General features: G+C 33.7%; 1 protein-coding gene across 1 annotated transcript in view; it reads left to right on the top strand.

Moving 5' to 3' along the window:
• AHCTF1 (AT-hook containing transcription factor 1) overlaps nucleotides 1-17,506 on the top strand; it is a 70,347-nt gene that overhangs the window by 21,059 nt on the left and 31,782 nt on the right. Inside the window, exons 6-17 of the mRNA XM_016157440.2 lie at nucleotides 479-595; nucleotides 4,296-4,380; nucleotides 5,457-5,607; nucleotides 6,923-7,055; nucleotides 7,149-7,330; nucleotides 7,723-7,784; nucleotides 8,524-8,652; nucleotides 11,885-11,975; nucleotides 13,047-13,136; nucleotides 14,830-14,970; nucleotides 15,748-15,852; nucleotides 16,620-16,713. Of these exons, the coding sequence (XP_016012926.2) occupies nucleotides 479-595; nucleotides 4,296-4,380; nucleotides 5,457-5,607; nucleotides 6,923-7,055; nucleotides 7,149-7,330; nucleotides 7,723-7,784; nucleotides 8,524-8,652; nucleotides 11,885-11,975; nucleotides 13,047-13,136; nucleotides 14,830-14,970; nucleotides 15,748-15,852; nucleotides 16,620-16,713 (1,380 nt within the window). The remainder of the gene's footprint in view (nucleotides 1-478; nucleotides 596-4,295; nucleotides 4,381-5,456; nucleotides 5,608-6,922; nucleotides 7,056-7,148; nucleotides 7,331-7,722; nucleotides 7,785-8,523; nucleotides 8,653-11,884; nucleotides 11,976-13,046; nucleotides 13,137-14,829; nucleotides 14,971-15,747; nucleotides 15,853-16,619; nucleotides 16,714-17,506) is intronic.

Genomic DNA, 17,506 nt, shown 5'->3' with positions numbered 1-17,506 from the left:
TAAGGGAATATCTGGAAAACCTGGCTTCTAATGTGTTTTCTCTAGCACTATCATCTTTTGGCTAATTATGGTTTTTAAGTGTTTGTGGGAACTCTATAGATTCTAACTCATTGTAATAGGAATGAGGAAACTGACTCTAAACCCAATCAGCTGAAATGGAGCGTCGTAGCCAATATTTCACCTCTTTCTAGGGTACTTCTTACTGGGGAGTGGTGGCATACATTTATGTGACTGGGAGGACTAGTTCACTTACACATATATACATGTGTTTTAGTTATTTTAACCCTTCCGAGTCCTCCCTGGGAGATGGCTGCCATGCCCATTGTCTTGATGTTTTGTACCCCGTGTATTTTTGAAGGTAAGGTCATATGAACAGTAATTGCTCTAACTCAGAGTCTTACATTGAGGCACCTTCTTCCTTTTTCATGGAGTTATAACTTAAAAGTATGAAGTGTATTAATTTTTATGCCTTTTATAGATACTACACACAATTGGAAGGCGGAAGAGTTCCTGTATATGCTGTCACTTTTCAGGAACCTGAGAATGATCCTCGTAATTGCTGTTACTTGTGGGCTGTTCAGTCTACACAAGATGGGTAAGTGTGATACATGTGGTTTTTAAAAATATTTGTCAAAAATGGAGTAGTAATTTCTTTTGGAAAGCTTTGTTCTTTGTTGTCCCTTTTAGTGAAAGCAACATAATTTAGTGAATTAGTAAATGGTAGTTGAAATGATTTTAAAGTTAAATGATTGTTTCAACATGTTTTGAGCAATCCTAAGATATCAGGGAGAAGAAGCTGCTTGCTTGGCTTGTTTCAGTGTTATTTCAGAGAGTAAGCCAACACAGGTGAGTTAGGCAACCTCTTAATACATTAGGCAATTTTTATGGCCTTCCATGTTCTCTCATAGAACGTCTTTTCTTGTTTATAATCTTATTTTTTCTATTTGTTTGTATGCTGCTCATTTTTATTTATCCCTCCTGTGTTTTCTAGTCCTTCTAGTTGCATTTACAGTATATTTTTAGGAATTATTTGGTTAATTTTCCCCTGTGGCATAAGCTCTAATTTTGTTCCAACTACACCTAGTGGGAAATATTTCTTTTCAATTTAATTTCTAACTGGTTAAGCTTGTTCATTTCCAGTGCTAGAATAGTATAACAATTGATTTTCTCTTATTTTTCCTTAGGTATTTAGGTCTTTGATGATCACTGAAACAATTACATTTGTGGTATAAATGCCATAATCTTGAGAATTTATTGCTCCCAGTCAGTACTTTCTCTTCCCAACCCATCTTACCTTAGACTTTAAGTACCTGAATTTTGGTCAGTTTGGGTTTTGGTGTTAGATGTTCCCACTTTGAGGTTTTGTTTTGCCTTACACTGTAGTAAGTCAATGAAGAAACAATTTGCCACTTAGGATATTTGTCATCCCTGGAGAAAAATTGAAATGAAAATATAGAAACAGCTATTGGGATACTCCTCATTGAGTCAAATCCGTATTTCCACCCAAGCATAATGTGGGCCAGCAGCATTAAAGAATGAGCCTTGTGAAGACTGTGTGCGGTGAGGAATGACGGGGCATGTGTATCTAGACAATTTTTATATTCCACTTATTTTTCCTTCCAGTACTATCTCTTGGGATAGTAAGTTCTATAAATTTATTCTTTGTGTGGATTTTTTTTTCCTGTATCTAAATTTCCATGCAAAAGTCTAGAGGGGTTCCCTCTTAAAATTATAAGTGATGCTCACTCTGTCCTTAAAATCATGAAACTGTCTGAACTTTCTCTGCTCCTGATTTTTTTCCTAAAATTCTTGTGAACTATATGCACTTCCTTTAGTCCTTTTTTGAAGTAGTTTTCAGAGTATGCATTCCAAGCACAAATGAATCACAGTTTAAAATACATGCAAAATTGTGTTTTCTGTTTTTCTTATAGTGATAGCCCCATATTTAGTTATCTTTATTATCCACAAAACATTGAGTAATTGACACATGGGAACAATTCTCTAAGGATTTTTAAACCACTTTCTAGGACTCTAAATTGTCTTTTAATTGGGCAAGGTTAATTTAATTTGTAATTTAAATTATTCTTTATGTTGCATTTGTCAGTACTATTAATGTTAGATATTTTTTGAAAATGGTATGTTCGTGGACTTCTAATCTTTGTTTAAGATCCTTAAATTAGGTTAGGCATCTCTCCGAGAATCTGATGAAGGTTATTATATATTGGTGTGTATTTGTATGTAATATGATTTAAAGCAGGATTCCTGACCTGTGGTCTGTGGGTGGACAGGGCAGGCTGTGAACTCCTATAAATTGTATACAGAATCATTTACATTTGTTTATAGGTGTATATAAACTATGTATTCACATTGATAAATAGTACATATATACACATCAGTTCCTAAACTCTATTTAAATCATTCTTAGATTAGTCTCTTATTTTACAAAGATGTGTAACATAACAAAGTCTCTTCTTCCATCCCCCTGGTCATTGAATCTCCCGGCACCTTATTCTTATTATGACTAAAATAATGTCAATTTAGACGATAAGTTTAAATGAGAAAGACAGGTAATGTGGTCTTTCTCTCCCCCATCCCCCATCAGAGCGATAGTTTGAACAAAATAATAGGGAAAAAAAGAATCGCTGTAGAGTGATTATACCACTACAAAATTTCATGAGTATAGATCTTAAATTGTTGCCATAGTGCTAATCAATTATAATTAAAGCCACATTTACTTTTATAGTAATGGAAAAGTGAATGAAAAAACTGACTTGTATTTTTCCCTTTAATGTTGGTTGTATTCAGTTCATCCTGTTTAATATTTGGTCTTTTAGAGGCAGTCTTTGCTTCATGTCCATGTATTTATTCATTCAGCAAAATTATTGGGCATCTACTGTGTGCTAGTAACTGTTCTAGAGAACGTAGCGATGCAGAAGACAAATTTGTTATAGATTTTGTATTTCAGTGAGGAAGACATAGTAAATATACTAGGACATATATCTAATATAATTTCAAATAGTGATACAGAAAAATAAAGCTGGGAAAGGAGATACATAGTATAGTGAAGTAGGAAACTGCTATTTTAGGTAGTGTAGTTAGGGAGATTTAAATGAAGTCTGTCAGGGCAGGTAGTGGGGAGAGCCATGGGAAGATCTGGGGGAAAGAATACAAAGGCCATATTAAAATGTCACAGAGAAAAGCAAGGCCAGCAAGGGTAGAGTGCGGAATAGTCATAGATGAAGCCAGACAAGTAGAATGAGTTTTTGGAGGGCCCTGTAAACCCTGAGGTAGGTTTTTAAATATGGTCTGGCTACTCTAGACCAATTAACTCAATTTCTGGTGGTAGGCCCTAAGCATTAGTATTTTTTTCAAAGCTTCTCTGGTGATTCAAGTAATAAGCAATCAGTTGAGTACTGGCCTTAGAGAGAATGAGAATAGCCAGAGAAAAGACCTGGGAACTGAGCTTTAGAAACCTTCTGTATTTAGAGATAATTGGAGATTGAGAATAAGAGGGCAGAAAAGCCAGCAGAGAACTAAGGATAGTGTAGTTTGAGAAACAATTAGGAGTGTGGTATCTTGGAAGCCAAGTAAAAAATGTTTTAAGAAAGATCTGCCAGTAAGAATAAGATTTCAAAATCAAACAGTATGGCTTAGAAATCTGTGCTCTTAATATTTACTGCATTCTGTACTTCTGTACTTGAGCAGTGCAGAGTTGATTTGTTATCTTTGCTTTATATCCTTTCTGTATTGCCCTCATCTTCATGGTACATGACAACATCTTTCTAGGTAGAAGTCTCACAGTATGAAGAAGGGTACCAGGAAGAATGAGAAAGAGGACAAGAAGCAAAGCAAAAAACCTTAAGGAAGGTTTTCTGTAGTTGCCATAGGATAATTCCGGTTACATCCTATTGGCCGAAACTTGGGCCTCTTTTACCTAGCTGCAAAGGAAGCTGGGAAATATAGTATATTTTAGGTAGCCCTGTGTCTAACCGAAGCATACCTATTAAAGAAGGAGAGAAGGAATACTGGGCAGCCAGTTACAGTCTCTGCTACATAAGGTGTCACCTAACATAGGCAGACAACATCAGCTTACGTTAACTAAAATCAATAAAAAATTAAAAATCTGTTTTTGTTTCAAAGAACTGCATTTTTTGATAACAGCCAAATAAAACTGAATTCTTCATAGTGAGCTTAGTTTTATCACATGCACTTAATATTGTATGCATACTAAGTTATTTGGATAGGAAGAAATGCTTAATGTATTAATATGATTAGGTAATTTCTGTTTCTTTCAGGGAAGGTGATGTTTTGAGTTTACATCTGCTTCAGCTGGCCTTTGGTGATAGAAAGTGTTCCGCATCAGGACAAACCTTATATGAGGTAAATGGTGTAATGGCGATAGAGCTTCATGCTACCACTTTGTTCATTATTTACCTGTTTTAAGTCTGTTTTTAGATATTCAGATATTGAAAAGTTATTCTTATATTTAATACTGTATTTATAATGGAAAAAGTATTAGATTAGAGATTAGGAGACTAACTGTTTCACCAAGGTGAGACTGTTAACTTCTTCAAGTATCACTCTTCTCTAAAATAAGGGGATTGAACAAAACTGACGCTTGTGGCCTAATTGGTACCCAAGAAAAATAACCCTGCTTGTTGCTCTAACATATCAAGCAGTAAACCAACAGTGACTTTATAAACAGTCTTGGCCCTTAACAATTAAATGTAAAAGAGGGTAAATGCATCTGGTCTTTCAAATGACTGTTTTTCTAGCTGAATTCTTGAAGAAATATTGGGGTGCTGTTGCTGATAGCCATATTTGGTCAACCCTCACATTCTATTTTCTAGAACAGACTTTCTTAACCTAGTGTTTGAAGTAATAGGGATGGAAATCATTGAGTCCCTGAATTATATGTAGCTTTTTTATGATTACTCATTTTTCTAGGGAAAGTTTTATAAATCTTTTTCTGATTCTCTTTTTTTTTTTTTTTTTTTTACACATGCTTCTGCTGGCGCCACTTGTGAACTAAGGACAGTGGCAAGCATTTGCCCTCTTCTCAGATTCTTAAAGGGATTGATAAGCAAAAAAAATTTAAGTAAAGATGTCAGTGAGAACATAGGTGTGGATTTGTGGGCCTAGAGTATATGTATATATAATTTTAATGGTTAGTCCACTTTACACTCCAACCAGTGGTGCGTGAAGGTTCATTCCCGTGTTTGATATCAGCTTTAGAAAATGTATTGGTAATTATTTTTGAGACTAAATCTAGCGTTTTATCTGTGTTTTATGCCTTATAAAATTTTAGAGCCTTTATCAGTGATGTGTTCTCTTTAATTTTTGTTCTCTTTGTTTTGTGTAGGAAATCTTTAAATTTAGAGAACATTTTCATTTTAGACTGACTTTTTGCTTTAGAATCCTATTAAGATAAAGGTTTTGCACATTTTATGTTTCAGGGCTTAGAGTACTGTGAAGAAAGATACACACTGGACCTTACAGGTGGCATGTTTCCTTTGAGGGGACAGACTAATAATACCAAGTTGTTGGGATGCCAGAGTATAGAGAAATTTCGATTTCATGGTGACAGGGAGGAAGGCACAAGTGAAGGTTAGTTAAAAATACTCTTACTATATATCATGTGAATGCTTGATTTAAGATTTATGACAGGTATTGGTTTCTAGAGCGTACAATCCTGGCAATAAAAAAGTGGAATACTGAATGTGGAATTTATCTAGGTCTGTGCGAAATACTGGGTATTTCTTGTTCTTCAGATTGCTAAGTAGAACTCAAAAACAGAACAGATTAAAGAAATGAGGGATCCTCATATTTTAATCCAGGTCTCAAAACAGACAAACAGAAACGAGGTCTTGTTTTTACCAGTATGGATGGTTTCTGAATAATATTTTTCTCTGTATTTTTGGAGACACATATTGCAAACATGCCTTGGTTGCCTTGAATTTTTTCTCTGCCTCCTTTAGTATGATTCCTTCTTCCTGGTAAACATCCTGGCATAGTAAAAATTACATACATTTTAGAATCCAACACGAATTCATCCCAGCTCTGTCACTAGTTGTGACCTTTGACAAATGATTTAACATTTCTGAACCTCTTTCCCCATCTGTGAGTGACATAATACTTCTATACCTTTTGTAAAGGGTGGGTGTAAGGATTACATGTGCTAATGTGATATGTTCATTTACGTTTATTCAGTTCTGGGAACGCTCACTAGAGCCCTGTGTTCTTATCGAGATTCATTCTCTTGGTTAGCTCATCTACACCAGAGATGTCTCTGTCCTAGGCCCCACATCTGTTTTAGTGATCCAGTTTTCACATCCAGCTAAACGTGCCAAAATCTCACCAAACTCTCTTCCCCACTTGTATATTCCTTTTTATATTTCCCATGAATCTGTCTCTTAATTTTACTTTTCTCTTTCTTTCTATTGATGTCTCTTGGTCCCTGTCTTTCAGTTCCATAGCCACCACTCAAATACTTGTCTTTTTTTCCCCCCTTTTTATATATAACTAAGTCAGTCCTTCTCGACCAGAATTCCTTTACAGAATTAAGCTCCAAGCTTTAAGGCCTAAAGACATCCATTTTAGATATTGATAGTCTCTGGTACTATCTATGAACCATTCTTGGGAGAATATTCATTCAAAACATTTTTCTACTTTCTACCTCCAATACCTAAAAGTTGCCAAAGTGTTAACTGAAAATAAACCAGGATATAACTTTTCTGATGAGTTCTTTTTAATAAGGTCTTAAAATAGAAAAATAGCAAAGATACAAGTGAATATCTCTTCTTATAGAATAAATGATAGAATTGTGTTTTAACAAATCATAAATGAATTTATTTGCTGTACTTTTTTTTGTGGAATTTTACTTTGAGAGTATTCTATTTTAAAAAATATCTTTTTTCTTAAGTTCTGTCTCCTGACACCAGTGTTTCAGTCTTTACCTGGCAAGTGAATATATATGGACAAGGAAAGCCTTCTATATATTTGGGGCTTTTTGACATAAATCGTTGGTATCATGCACAAATGCCAGATTCGTTAAGGTATGATATATTCTCTCCCCCCTCCCCCGACCCCTCTGTATTTGTATATGAAACAGTTCAGTGACTTACTAAGTTTGTAAAAATTTCTTTTAGATCGGGAGAATATCTACATAATTGCTCTTATTTTGCATTTTGGTCACTGGATTCTGTTGTAAGTAGGACTTCTCCACATTACATCTTGGATATATTAGTACATGAGAGAAGTTTAAGTCGAGGAGTTCCTCCTTCATATCCACCTCCTGAGCAGTTTTTTTACCCAAGTACTTATAATTTTGGTATGTATTTTTTTTTTAACATTACCTTATGAGAAAAATAACGTGCAAGAGTATGTATGTGTGTATATGTATATAGTATTATCTGTCTCATTGTCAGTTAATGTATGGATAACTTAGGAGATTGATACACATGCAGGAGAAGTTTAACACTGATGTGTTTTATAAAGAAATTAATCACTCGTTTGCTAGAAGAGATTAAATATTTCACATTTAATGCATTTGTGATGAGGTTTGGTATCTTGTTAAACTAGAAATACCTGGAAAAATTACTTAAAAATGTATTACATGTAATAATTTGATATCTTACCTAGCGATCTGTTAAGAAAATTTTGTTATATCAGTGCCATCTCAAATGTAATATGTAAGTGGATTTTTTAAAATCTTTTTTTTAGATGCCACCTGTTTGTTAAACTCAGGAGTTGTTCATATAACTTGTACTGGCTTTCAGAAGGAGGTAGGTAAAAACACAGTAAACAGTGTTTCTTATTGAATTCAAGTCAGATGATGGATTTAAACTTTAGTGTTAATTATGTAAACTACTGTTTTGGCTAAAATAGTGGTTTCTTTTAGGTTAATGAGAGGTATTGGGATGATTTTAGCAGCTTTCTGTGGATGTTAGCTACTTGTACTCCAAGGATAAGAGTGAATGGGTCATTGCCTTAACCACATCCCTTTTTATCTTCTCCCCTTAGAAAGCTTATGAATAAATGAAGTTTTGCAAATAAGGTACCTAGCACGGTGGTACAGTGCCTGGCACAGAGTGGGTGATGATTATATGTCGAAAAATACTTTTCCAAGAAAACATTGACAGACCTTTTCGTTGATAATTACCTAAATGTAGAAAAACACCATATTTATACATCATTTTTGGTAGCTTTTACATTAGATCAAGAGGAATAAACTATAGGGAGTTTTCATGTGTGTGTATTTATGTCAGGTTAAGATCCGTCACCAGGTCTATCAGCTTCAGAGAAGGAAAACATAAGCTATCTACAACACTCATCACTAGTATTATTTATAACTAGTAAGCATTGGTTTAGCTTAAGAAACTATAAACCGTTTTCCTATAAGGAGTACGGAAATGTAGTCTTCCCCAGTTTTCAGTGTTATATTCAGAATGTTAAGTGTAAAGTAGGGAAATGAGTTTATTCCATATTCTTAAATTTAATATCTTACTAATCAATCTTTTACAGACTTTGACTTTTTTAAAGAAATCAGGACCATCTCTCAACGAAGCCATTCCTGATGGTTACAATCGATGTCTTGTGGCTGGCCTTCTTTCACCAAGACTTATGGATATTCAGCCTTCCAGTTTAAGTCAGGTTAGATGATTTTTGTTTTTTTTTTGAATGAGTTACTATCTATGATAAAAATCTATTAGATAATCTCTACAAAAGTTTAGTATAAAGCTCACTCTGCATGATGGTAGCTATCTATGGTCTTAGATTTGGCTTAAAATTCATATTCCCAGGACCCAATAAGCCATAACTTGGCACCAGGTCACTTAGCTGTATAGACTGATAAAGGACATGAAACACATGTCTCATAGGCATGTCATGAGTAGAAGTTGTCGTAGCTGTCTAGGGGCCATTCCAACCTCACAGAGACCAGTGCAGGTGCAAGAGAACGAGATTACATGAGAGGAAACCATATTAGGGGAATCTCATGGTCTGTGGCAACAAAGTGTGGTCCCTGCTATCAGCTACACTGGGAACTTGTTAGAAACGCAGGTTTTTGGTTCTTATCCTAGAGCCACTGAATCAGAAACTCCATAACCAATGTACTTTATACCTGAAACTAATTTAAATAAATAAATTTAAAGAAAGAAACTCCAGGAATGGAGCCCCACAATCTGTGTTTTAATAAGCCCTTGATGTGACTCTGTTGTAATGTTTTGGGAACCACTGCTCTAAAGAAATAAGTATCTTGTGAAAGCCTTTTAATGAAAGTTTTAATTTCCCACAAAACAAGATAGTTATAGGACTCAGATGTAATGGAAGCCGAAACCTTAACTTCCTCATGAATATAATCCACTCACAGTTTTTCTAGTCACGATATGTTTTAACGATCAGGAGACATTCTTAAAATAAGCAGTGTTGCCTGGTGACCGCTCATGATTCACATTTATTTTAACTCAGTATTTGCTACTAAAATATACTAGAAGAAAGCAAACCAACCCCAGGTCATTTTCCCATGGGGAAAGAGAAAATGTTTTGGGATGGGTGAAAAAGGTGAAGGGATTTAGAGGTACAAATTGGCAGTTATGAACTAGCCAAGGGGATGTGAAGTACAGCATAGGGAATGTGCTCCGTAATGTCGTGATATCTGTGTACGGTGCCAGGTGGGTGCTAGTTATCCGGGGTGGGGGGTTCATTTCATAAATTACATAAATGTCTAACCACTGTGCGGTACATCTGAAACTAATATAATATTGAATGTCAACTGTGATTGAAAAATAAAAGACATAAAAGAAAAACCAAAAACAGAGAAAGGTTTTGTTAACTTTCTGCCCAAGTAGTAGTTATTTGAATAATTGCAGATATGTAAGATAATAAATTGGTAGGAAAAGCTTTTAAATATCAGATGAAATGTAAATATTGCTGCTAATGGTTTAATACCTACAGTTGACATTTAATATTTAATTTCATAGAAATAAAAAGAAATATTCAATACTATTTTTAGGAGATTTTGTTCCTTTCCCCCCTCCTTTTATATTCTACGTGTGTAAATATTACTCACTATGTAGTTATGTAGTGATCTATACTAACTTTTGTCTTCATATAACTTTTTTTTCCCTGGCATTTTCAAGTAGTCTTTAAAAAAAAAATACACCTTGCATAGGCTGTCATTCACACTACCTAACCTTTTCTTAATTTGCTTTCGTTCTTTGTGGAACTGCTTTAGGCAGATGTTGACTATCCTGAGTTCATCTTTTAGTTTATCTTTGCTTTCCTACCATGTCTGTCTGTTTTGCTTCTGGTTCTACTTTGGGAGATTTCTTCATCATCTTTTTTTATATTAGATTTTTCAAAATTTGGATCCAATTTCAAATTTCTATGAGTTCTTATTTGATCATTCTTCATAGTAATCTGTTCTGTCTTATGGATGAGATATCTTCTGTGTATGTTTAAAGTTTTATTTTAGTTCCCTTCATTATCTCTATTTTCTCTGAAGTCATTTTTTTTATTCTAGTCTTTTTGATGTCAGTGGCTATCCTTGAATGTTTGGTGGTCCTTAGTGGTCTCTTTATATGTAAAGTGAGTCAGTAACAGATTATAAACTGTTTTGTGTGTGTAGCATTCACCTGGAGGCATCCTTTAGGATGATAGACTGGATGTGCACCATGTCAGTAGGAAAACCCCAGGTATTTTGCGGAGCCGTTCAGTTTTTCCAAAGAGCTACCAGGCTGGCCTCCGTAGTTCTTTGTTGCAGGGTGACAGAAAGGTAGCACCGTCTGTTCCATATACTAAGTTTTAACCTGTTGCCTGTTTTCAGTCCCTCATTTGACCACCCTTTTCTCCCGCTTTGCTGACCTGGTTTCTCCAAGAATTCAGCCTAATAGGATTTTGAGAGCTAAACTCTTCTCATCTACAGTTCACCTCCATGGGGATGTTAGGATGTAGTTTCCTTCACACTGCTAAATAAGCTACCTTTTCTCTCTTCATTATGCTTTTCAAAAATTTGTTGAACTGTCTTATGATGCCTTCTCTTTCTTTGTCCTTGATGACTTATACCTTTCTTCATATAATTTTTAAAATAACAGTTTTGTTGATATATAATTCCCGTATATTTATACAATTCACCTAGTTAAGGTATGTAATTCAGTGGTTTTTAGTAAATTCACAGAATTGTGTAACTGTCACCACATTCAGTTTCAGAACATCATCACTTCCCAAAAAATCACATACTTATTAGCAGTCACCCCTTTCTCTTCCTTCTCTCCCCTAGCCTTTTGTAACCACTAATCTACTTTCTGGCTTTATAGATTTACTTGTTCTAGACATTTCATATAAATGGAATAAAATAATATACGGCCTTTTATGGCTGGTTTCTTTGACTTAGCTTAATGTTTTCAAGGTTCATTTGTGTTGTAGCATGTATCAGTTCTTTCCATTATATGGTTGTATAATCTACTGTATGAGTGAGTATCCCACATTTTATTTATCCATTCAATTGATGGGCAGTTTTTGTTTTTTATGAATAACACTGCTTCATAGAATTTTTGTGTGGACATGTGTCATTTCTCCTAGCCGCTATCCTAGATGTGGAATTGCTGGGTCATATAATTTTGATTTTGAGGAGCTACCAGACTGTTTTCCGAAGTGGGCTTTACTATTTTACATTCGCACCATCAGTGAATGAAGATTCCAGTTTTAATGCATATCACCAATGTGCGTTACTGTATGGTTGTATATAGCCCTCATAGTGAGTCTGATGTTTTTAAGCCCTTAAAATTTTGTATTCTGAAGTAGAACTTGCTGCCTTGAGTCTGTGATCACATGTCCTTTCTTATCATTTAATTTTTCCTTCCCCCTTTTTTAATGCATGATTTAGGAAGAACAGTTAGAAGCTATATTGTCAGCAGCAATCCATACAAGTTCCCTGGGACTTTTGACTGGATGTATCAAAAGTTGGATAACAGAAGGTAAAATTATAATTTTTAACAAATTACTATTATATTTTTTTAAATCATCAATTCAGTATTTGGGGAAGGGGGTAAGTCGAACATCATTTGTACATATTTGTATATTCACATGCAGTTACAATGCAGTTGTTAGACATAGAGATATCCTGTGTACCCTGTCACATCCCTCTGCCCCACCCCAGTGGTAAGATCTGGCAGAACTCTGATACAATGTCACAAATAGCGTCCCTCATGTTGCCCTTTTATAGCCGCATCCTTACCTCCTGGCAATCACTGCCTCCTCCCCACCCCCATCCCTACCCCTTGGCAATCATCATTCTCTATTTCTATGATTTTGTCATTTCAAAAGTGTTCATAAACGGGATTATACAACATGTACCCTTTTGGGATTGGCTCTTTTTCACTCAGCAAAAAACTCTGGGGTCCATCCAAGTTTTCTACATCATTCTGATTCTTTACTAATATCCTACACACACACGCTAGTTCTGTTCTGAACCATTTGAGAATAAGGTCAGGACATCATGCTTTTTTACCCATAAATATTTCAGTGTTATTTCTTTCTAAAGATATGGACATTCCCTTAACAAAACTACTTTGCAGCTATAAAAATCAAGACATTAACATTGATAACATGCCATTATCAAATCTGTAGAACTTAGTAGAATCTCGCTAACTGACCTAATAATGTCCTTTGTAGCATTTTTACCAAGGGGAATCTAGAATGCAATTCAGAATATATATTATATTTAGTTTTCTTTTTAATCTGTCTTAATTTGGTATAATTCCTAAGCCTTGTCTTTTAAAAAAATTAACATTTTTAAAGAATATAACCCTTTTATTTCGTAGGCTGCCTTTTCATTTGTTTGTTGATCTTTCCTCATTAGGTTCAGCTTTTACATCTTTCACGGCAGTGCTTTGTGTGCTGCACTGAGGAAGATGCCGGTTTATCTCCATTCGTGCTGATTTTTCTGTTGCTCACTTGGTTAGGGTGGTTTCTGTCAGGTTTCTCCATTGAAAGGTTACTCTTTTTTTTGTAGTAATAATATTTTTTCTTTTGTCTTTACAAATAAGAACAACCAAATTCTGCTGCTAATTTGCGCTTTGTTCTTGAATGGACGTGGAATAAAGTGATTCTCACAAAAGAGGAATTTGACAGACTGTGTAAGTATTCTGTTAAAAACTAATCCTGATTTATTTTTTTAAGTATATAACAATAATAATTTTCAATCATTTTGAAGTCGTATATTTTTTGTAGAAGTCCCAGAAGGAAACTTTCTTTGTACATAAGAATGGTGAAATTATGTTTTGACCAAGATTTTGCAATTGATTGTTAAATTGGCACTATGTCAGTAGGTCCATAATAGCAAGTTTCAGAATTATACCATACATATCTTTTGATCTTAGGAGTTTAAAAAAAAGTGATGGTGATTAAGGAGAATATGCCAGTTAACCTGAGAATCTCCTCTACTTATTTTCTATTTAAAATATTTCTAAGTATAAAGAAGTTGAATAGAAGGGTAAAAACTCATAATCTGTCTTGTAACAGATATTATCAGTCATGCCAAATCATTTTCCTTCTGACAGTCTTATTTATTAGTCTGTTGTACACTTTGAGTTTTGGGGTATCATGTGAATATTAAAAACCCATTATGCTCAGTGTAAAGATAATGTTAAAGGTAGCATATGGTTGGTCCGTACTTGAAAGTAAAATTTAAGTTTATTTAGAGTATTTGTTTTTATTTGTATTATTATGTCATGATAAATGAACAAATGGACTTTTTAAAAAATTATTATTAATAGAGGAATTTTAAATCAGTAAAATTGTGTAGGAAGACATCAGGTTCTATAGTATTTTTAGAGCATACTTATGAAACTACAAACATGAAGTTAGTCATTTTAAATATTTCAATAATTAGTTCAGTCAAAGTCTGGAACACTTGATAATTCAGAATTGGTAAAATTTTTGAGAGGAAATGTTTTAAGGGCCAATTATGTGTTATGTAAAAAAAATAGTTTAACTCAGTTTGTAAAATTGTATGCCTTTATTATGCTTTGAACATAATGTGGAATTTCAGGTTTGAATTTGGTAATAACAACCATTTTACTGCCTTGAGCTTCATTATTGGTCAATGGGGATTTTTTTAACAAAAATAATTACAATAAAAAATAAGTATTTTAAATGCATTGGAGTAAAGCAAATAGATTTGAGAAAGGATTTAGAGTTATGATATTTGCTTTCAATGACATTAAATATTGCATGTTAAATATACAATTACACATAAATATTAATACAGTCAAATCTTATCAAAAAGATATTACCAACAGCAACCAAAATACCTTGTCCTCCCAGAAAAAGGATTTGTAAACTCAACCTTGAATTTGAAAAGAAAGGACAACTGAGTCTACAATAAATACCTGCAATTTTATTGTAATGCCTTTATCTGAGTCTTAATTTTAATGTCTCACTTTTGAAGACTGGAGATGGGAGAGTTCTTATAAAATATTAATTGCAGAACAACGTGGCACATAAAAGGTCTAATATAAAAAATTTATTTGAAGGAGAAGCATTTAATCAATTTAGTAACTAATTTCTAGTGAATCTGAAGGTGGATTTATATCCCCTTCCTCTGTGCTCACATACCGCTTACCTTAATCTACATTTTTTAAAAATAATAATTTGTATCTGTCCCTTCTAGTTTCCTTGAGTGTTTGCCATTCCAAGCTTGCCTTTGTAAATGTCATAATATATAATGTATAGAATTCTGTGGTTAATAGGAATTTGAGAAATTTTGTATTTGTGAATTTAATTCACATTTACTGTGTTGAAACTAATCGTGTATTTTATTCTTGAAAGGTATACCATTATTTGATGGTTCACGTCGTTTCGTTGATCCACAAACTATACAGTCTATTCAACAGTGCAGCTTGCTTCTTAGCAACCTTAATACAGTCTTAAGCTGTTTTGCAATAGAGGCCCAAGATATCACTGAAAGAGGTATGCTGTTTGTCTTATATAAATGAATGCTTTTGAAAATTTTACGTCTTGACTTAGAGAAAGAACAAATTTCCTGTGTCTTAGATGGATCTTTGTGCAAAGAGGCCAGTATTTCTCAAATGCTATTTTTGTTTTGTTTTGTTCTGTGTTATGAAAAGTTACAGAATGTTATTAGATGTACCATGATCCCATGCTTAAATAAACTTAGGAAATTTGGGAGTCAGACTTAATTTCTGTTAAGGGTAGTGTATTTCCAGTAGAATTTCAAATTTTTAAACTATAAGTTTTTATTCACAGAGGTCATTGTAATTTTTTTCCCTGTTTTGCCATTTAAACAAAAGTTTTATTTAAAGACCTTGTGTGACCAACATATATTAATGATACTATATAGTTTATATTAGTATATCAATTTGACTTTTTTTTTTTTTTAACTTGTCTATAGTACCTGGTCTTCCTAGGTGGTCTCCCATCCAAGTACTAACCAAGCCTGACCCTGCATAGCTTCCAAGATCAGATGGGCTCAGGCTTATTCAATTTGACTTTTGAAATTAGTTAAATGGTAGTGTGGCTAAGATGAAAGCATGTTTACCTAAACTGTCTACTTTAGTCAGGGAGTTATTTATTTTAGCATTTTGGAGAGTATACATTGTTAAAATTCACACATATACATTGTTAAAAATCACCAAGTAATTAGTTTTTTAAAAGTTTTGAGTGTCTTGATTTTTCATTTATGATCGATAGAGTAAAAGTTAACTGATGTTTAACTTTTCTTTACAGGTGCTGTGAACTTAAGCAATAAGTACATAGTTTCCCAGCTCATCTGTCAATATGCACAAGTGGTTCTTTGGTTCTCTCACTCTGGGCTTCTACCAGAGGGCTTAGGTAAAATATTGACTTAATCTACAATATTGACGAAACAGTCTTAAATCTGTAATTTTGTCACTGCATTCTGTTACTGGTTTCCTTTCTTAAATTCTTCCTGACCTTGCTTCTTCTGTGCCTGACCCCATTCCTGACACAAGGTGTGTTCCATGCATGTTCAGTTGGATTGAATGACATTTAGAAGGAAAGAATATTTGACAAAACATGCTTCTGAAAGTTGGTTTGATTATCAGTCACCAGCTAGGAGATTTAAGATTTAGGTCCATAGAACTATAGGTTTTATAATTTAATTTACCGGTCTTTCTGTTAAGGGTTCTTTTCATATGGTTATTAACTAATTATTTGCCATCATTTAAATATCTCCTTTTATCTAATGATTCATGCCAATACTATGTATGAATTTAGAGAACTTGACTTTCACTTTTTTTTTTAGAATACACTTCTAAAGCCTCTGACTTCTTGCATTTCCAGGAAACACATTAGATTCTATTTAAATGCGCTTCTGCCACTATGTAATTGCTGTTGATCTTTTTCTTTCCTAATTCTCTTAGCATCTTTGTTGTTAAGACGTTTATGAGAGACTTGGTTTTCTTATTTGTGCATCTGAATGAATGAGGTGTAGTATTCTTTTATTATTTAAATTTAGCAAGCCTGCAAATTAAATACTATAAAATCATAGTAAAATATCAGTGTGTATTACCTAAGTATTGTTGGGAGTTTTTGGAAATATTACTAGTTTTTTTTCCAACTCTTAAAAAACAATCTAGATGATGCTGTGCAGTTATCGAGGTTATGCTACAACTACCCTGTAATTCAGAACTACTACACCAGTCGTCGACAGAAGTGTGAGCATTTATCAAGGTATAGTACAACTATCCTGTGAGAAGTCAAAGGTTTCTTAGAATTTATCATGTCACAAAATGGTTAAGTGGGCGGAATTCTCAGAAAAGTTACCAGCATTACTGTTTTAGTTGTAATGTTTGCCTTGACCTAATGTGGTTACACTTTTATTTTAGAACTTTTATTTTATTTTAGCATAGCTACTTATTTCCTAAGTAAAACAGTTACTATGATTAATTATTAGAAGAGATGGCTGTAATTTAAACACATATTTTTTTTTTCTGAGAATTTTTCAGCAAAAAGCAGTTACTATTCATCAAAAAAAAACATAAAAATATAACATCAGTTGGTTATTTTACATTTTTTCCATTAGCAGTTTTATTTCAGCACTTGGACTACTTTCTGCTGGTTTTTTTTTCCCCCTTTATTGTTCTATTTTTTAAAATATATAAATATTAGCCTAGTTGGTTCTTTCTAAATAAATAAGTAGAATAGAAGAAGAAAGAGTAGTGTTTAGAGGCTGGCCCTACTAGATTAAATAGTCTTCTTCCTCAAGATGGAATGAAAGAATTGTAGAGCAGCATATACAATGATTCACAAACATTGATTACAGGCTGGTTTTGTCAGAATCATCTGGAAATTAGTACTTAAAAGGCTATAAATTTGATGCAGACAAGTTTTGGGATCCAGTGCTTTAGGATAACTAATCTACAATGGTAAGCATGAACCTTATTAAGTGTATGTCCTTGAGCAGGTTTTGCTAAACTTTCTAATCCTATTTTCACAAATTCTAAAGTCAGTATAAACATTAAAT

The sequence above is a fragment of the Rousettus aegyptiacus genome, unplaced genomic scaffold, assembly GCF_014176215.1.
Source record: "Rousettus aegyptiacus isolate mRouAeg1 unplaced genomic scaffold, mRouAeg1.p scaffold_m13_p_18, whole genome shotgun sequence".
Classification (NCBI taxonomy): domain Eukaryota; kingdom Metazoa; phylum Chordata; class Mammalia; order Chiroptera; family Pteropodidae; genus Rousettus; species Rousettus aegyptiacus.
This window is presented reverse-complemented; position numbering and strand designations above follow the sequence as displayed.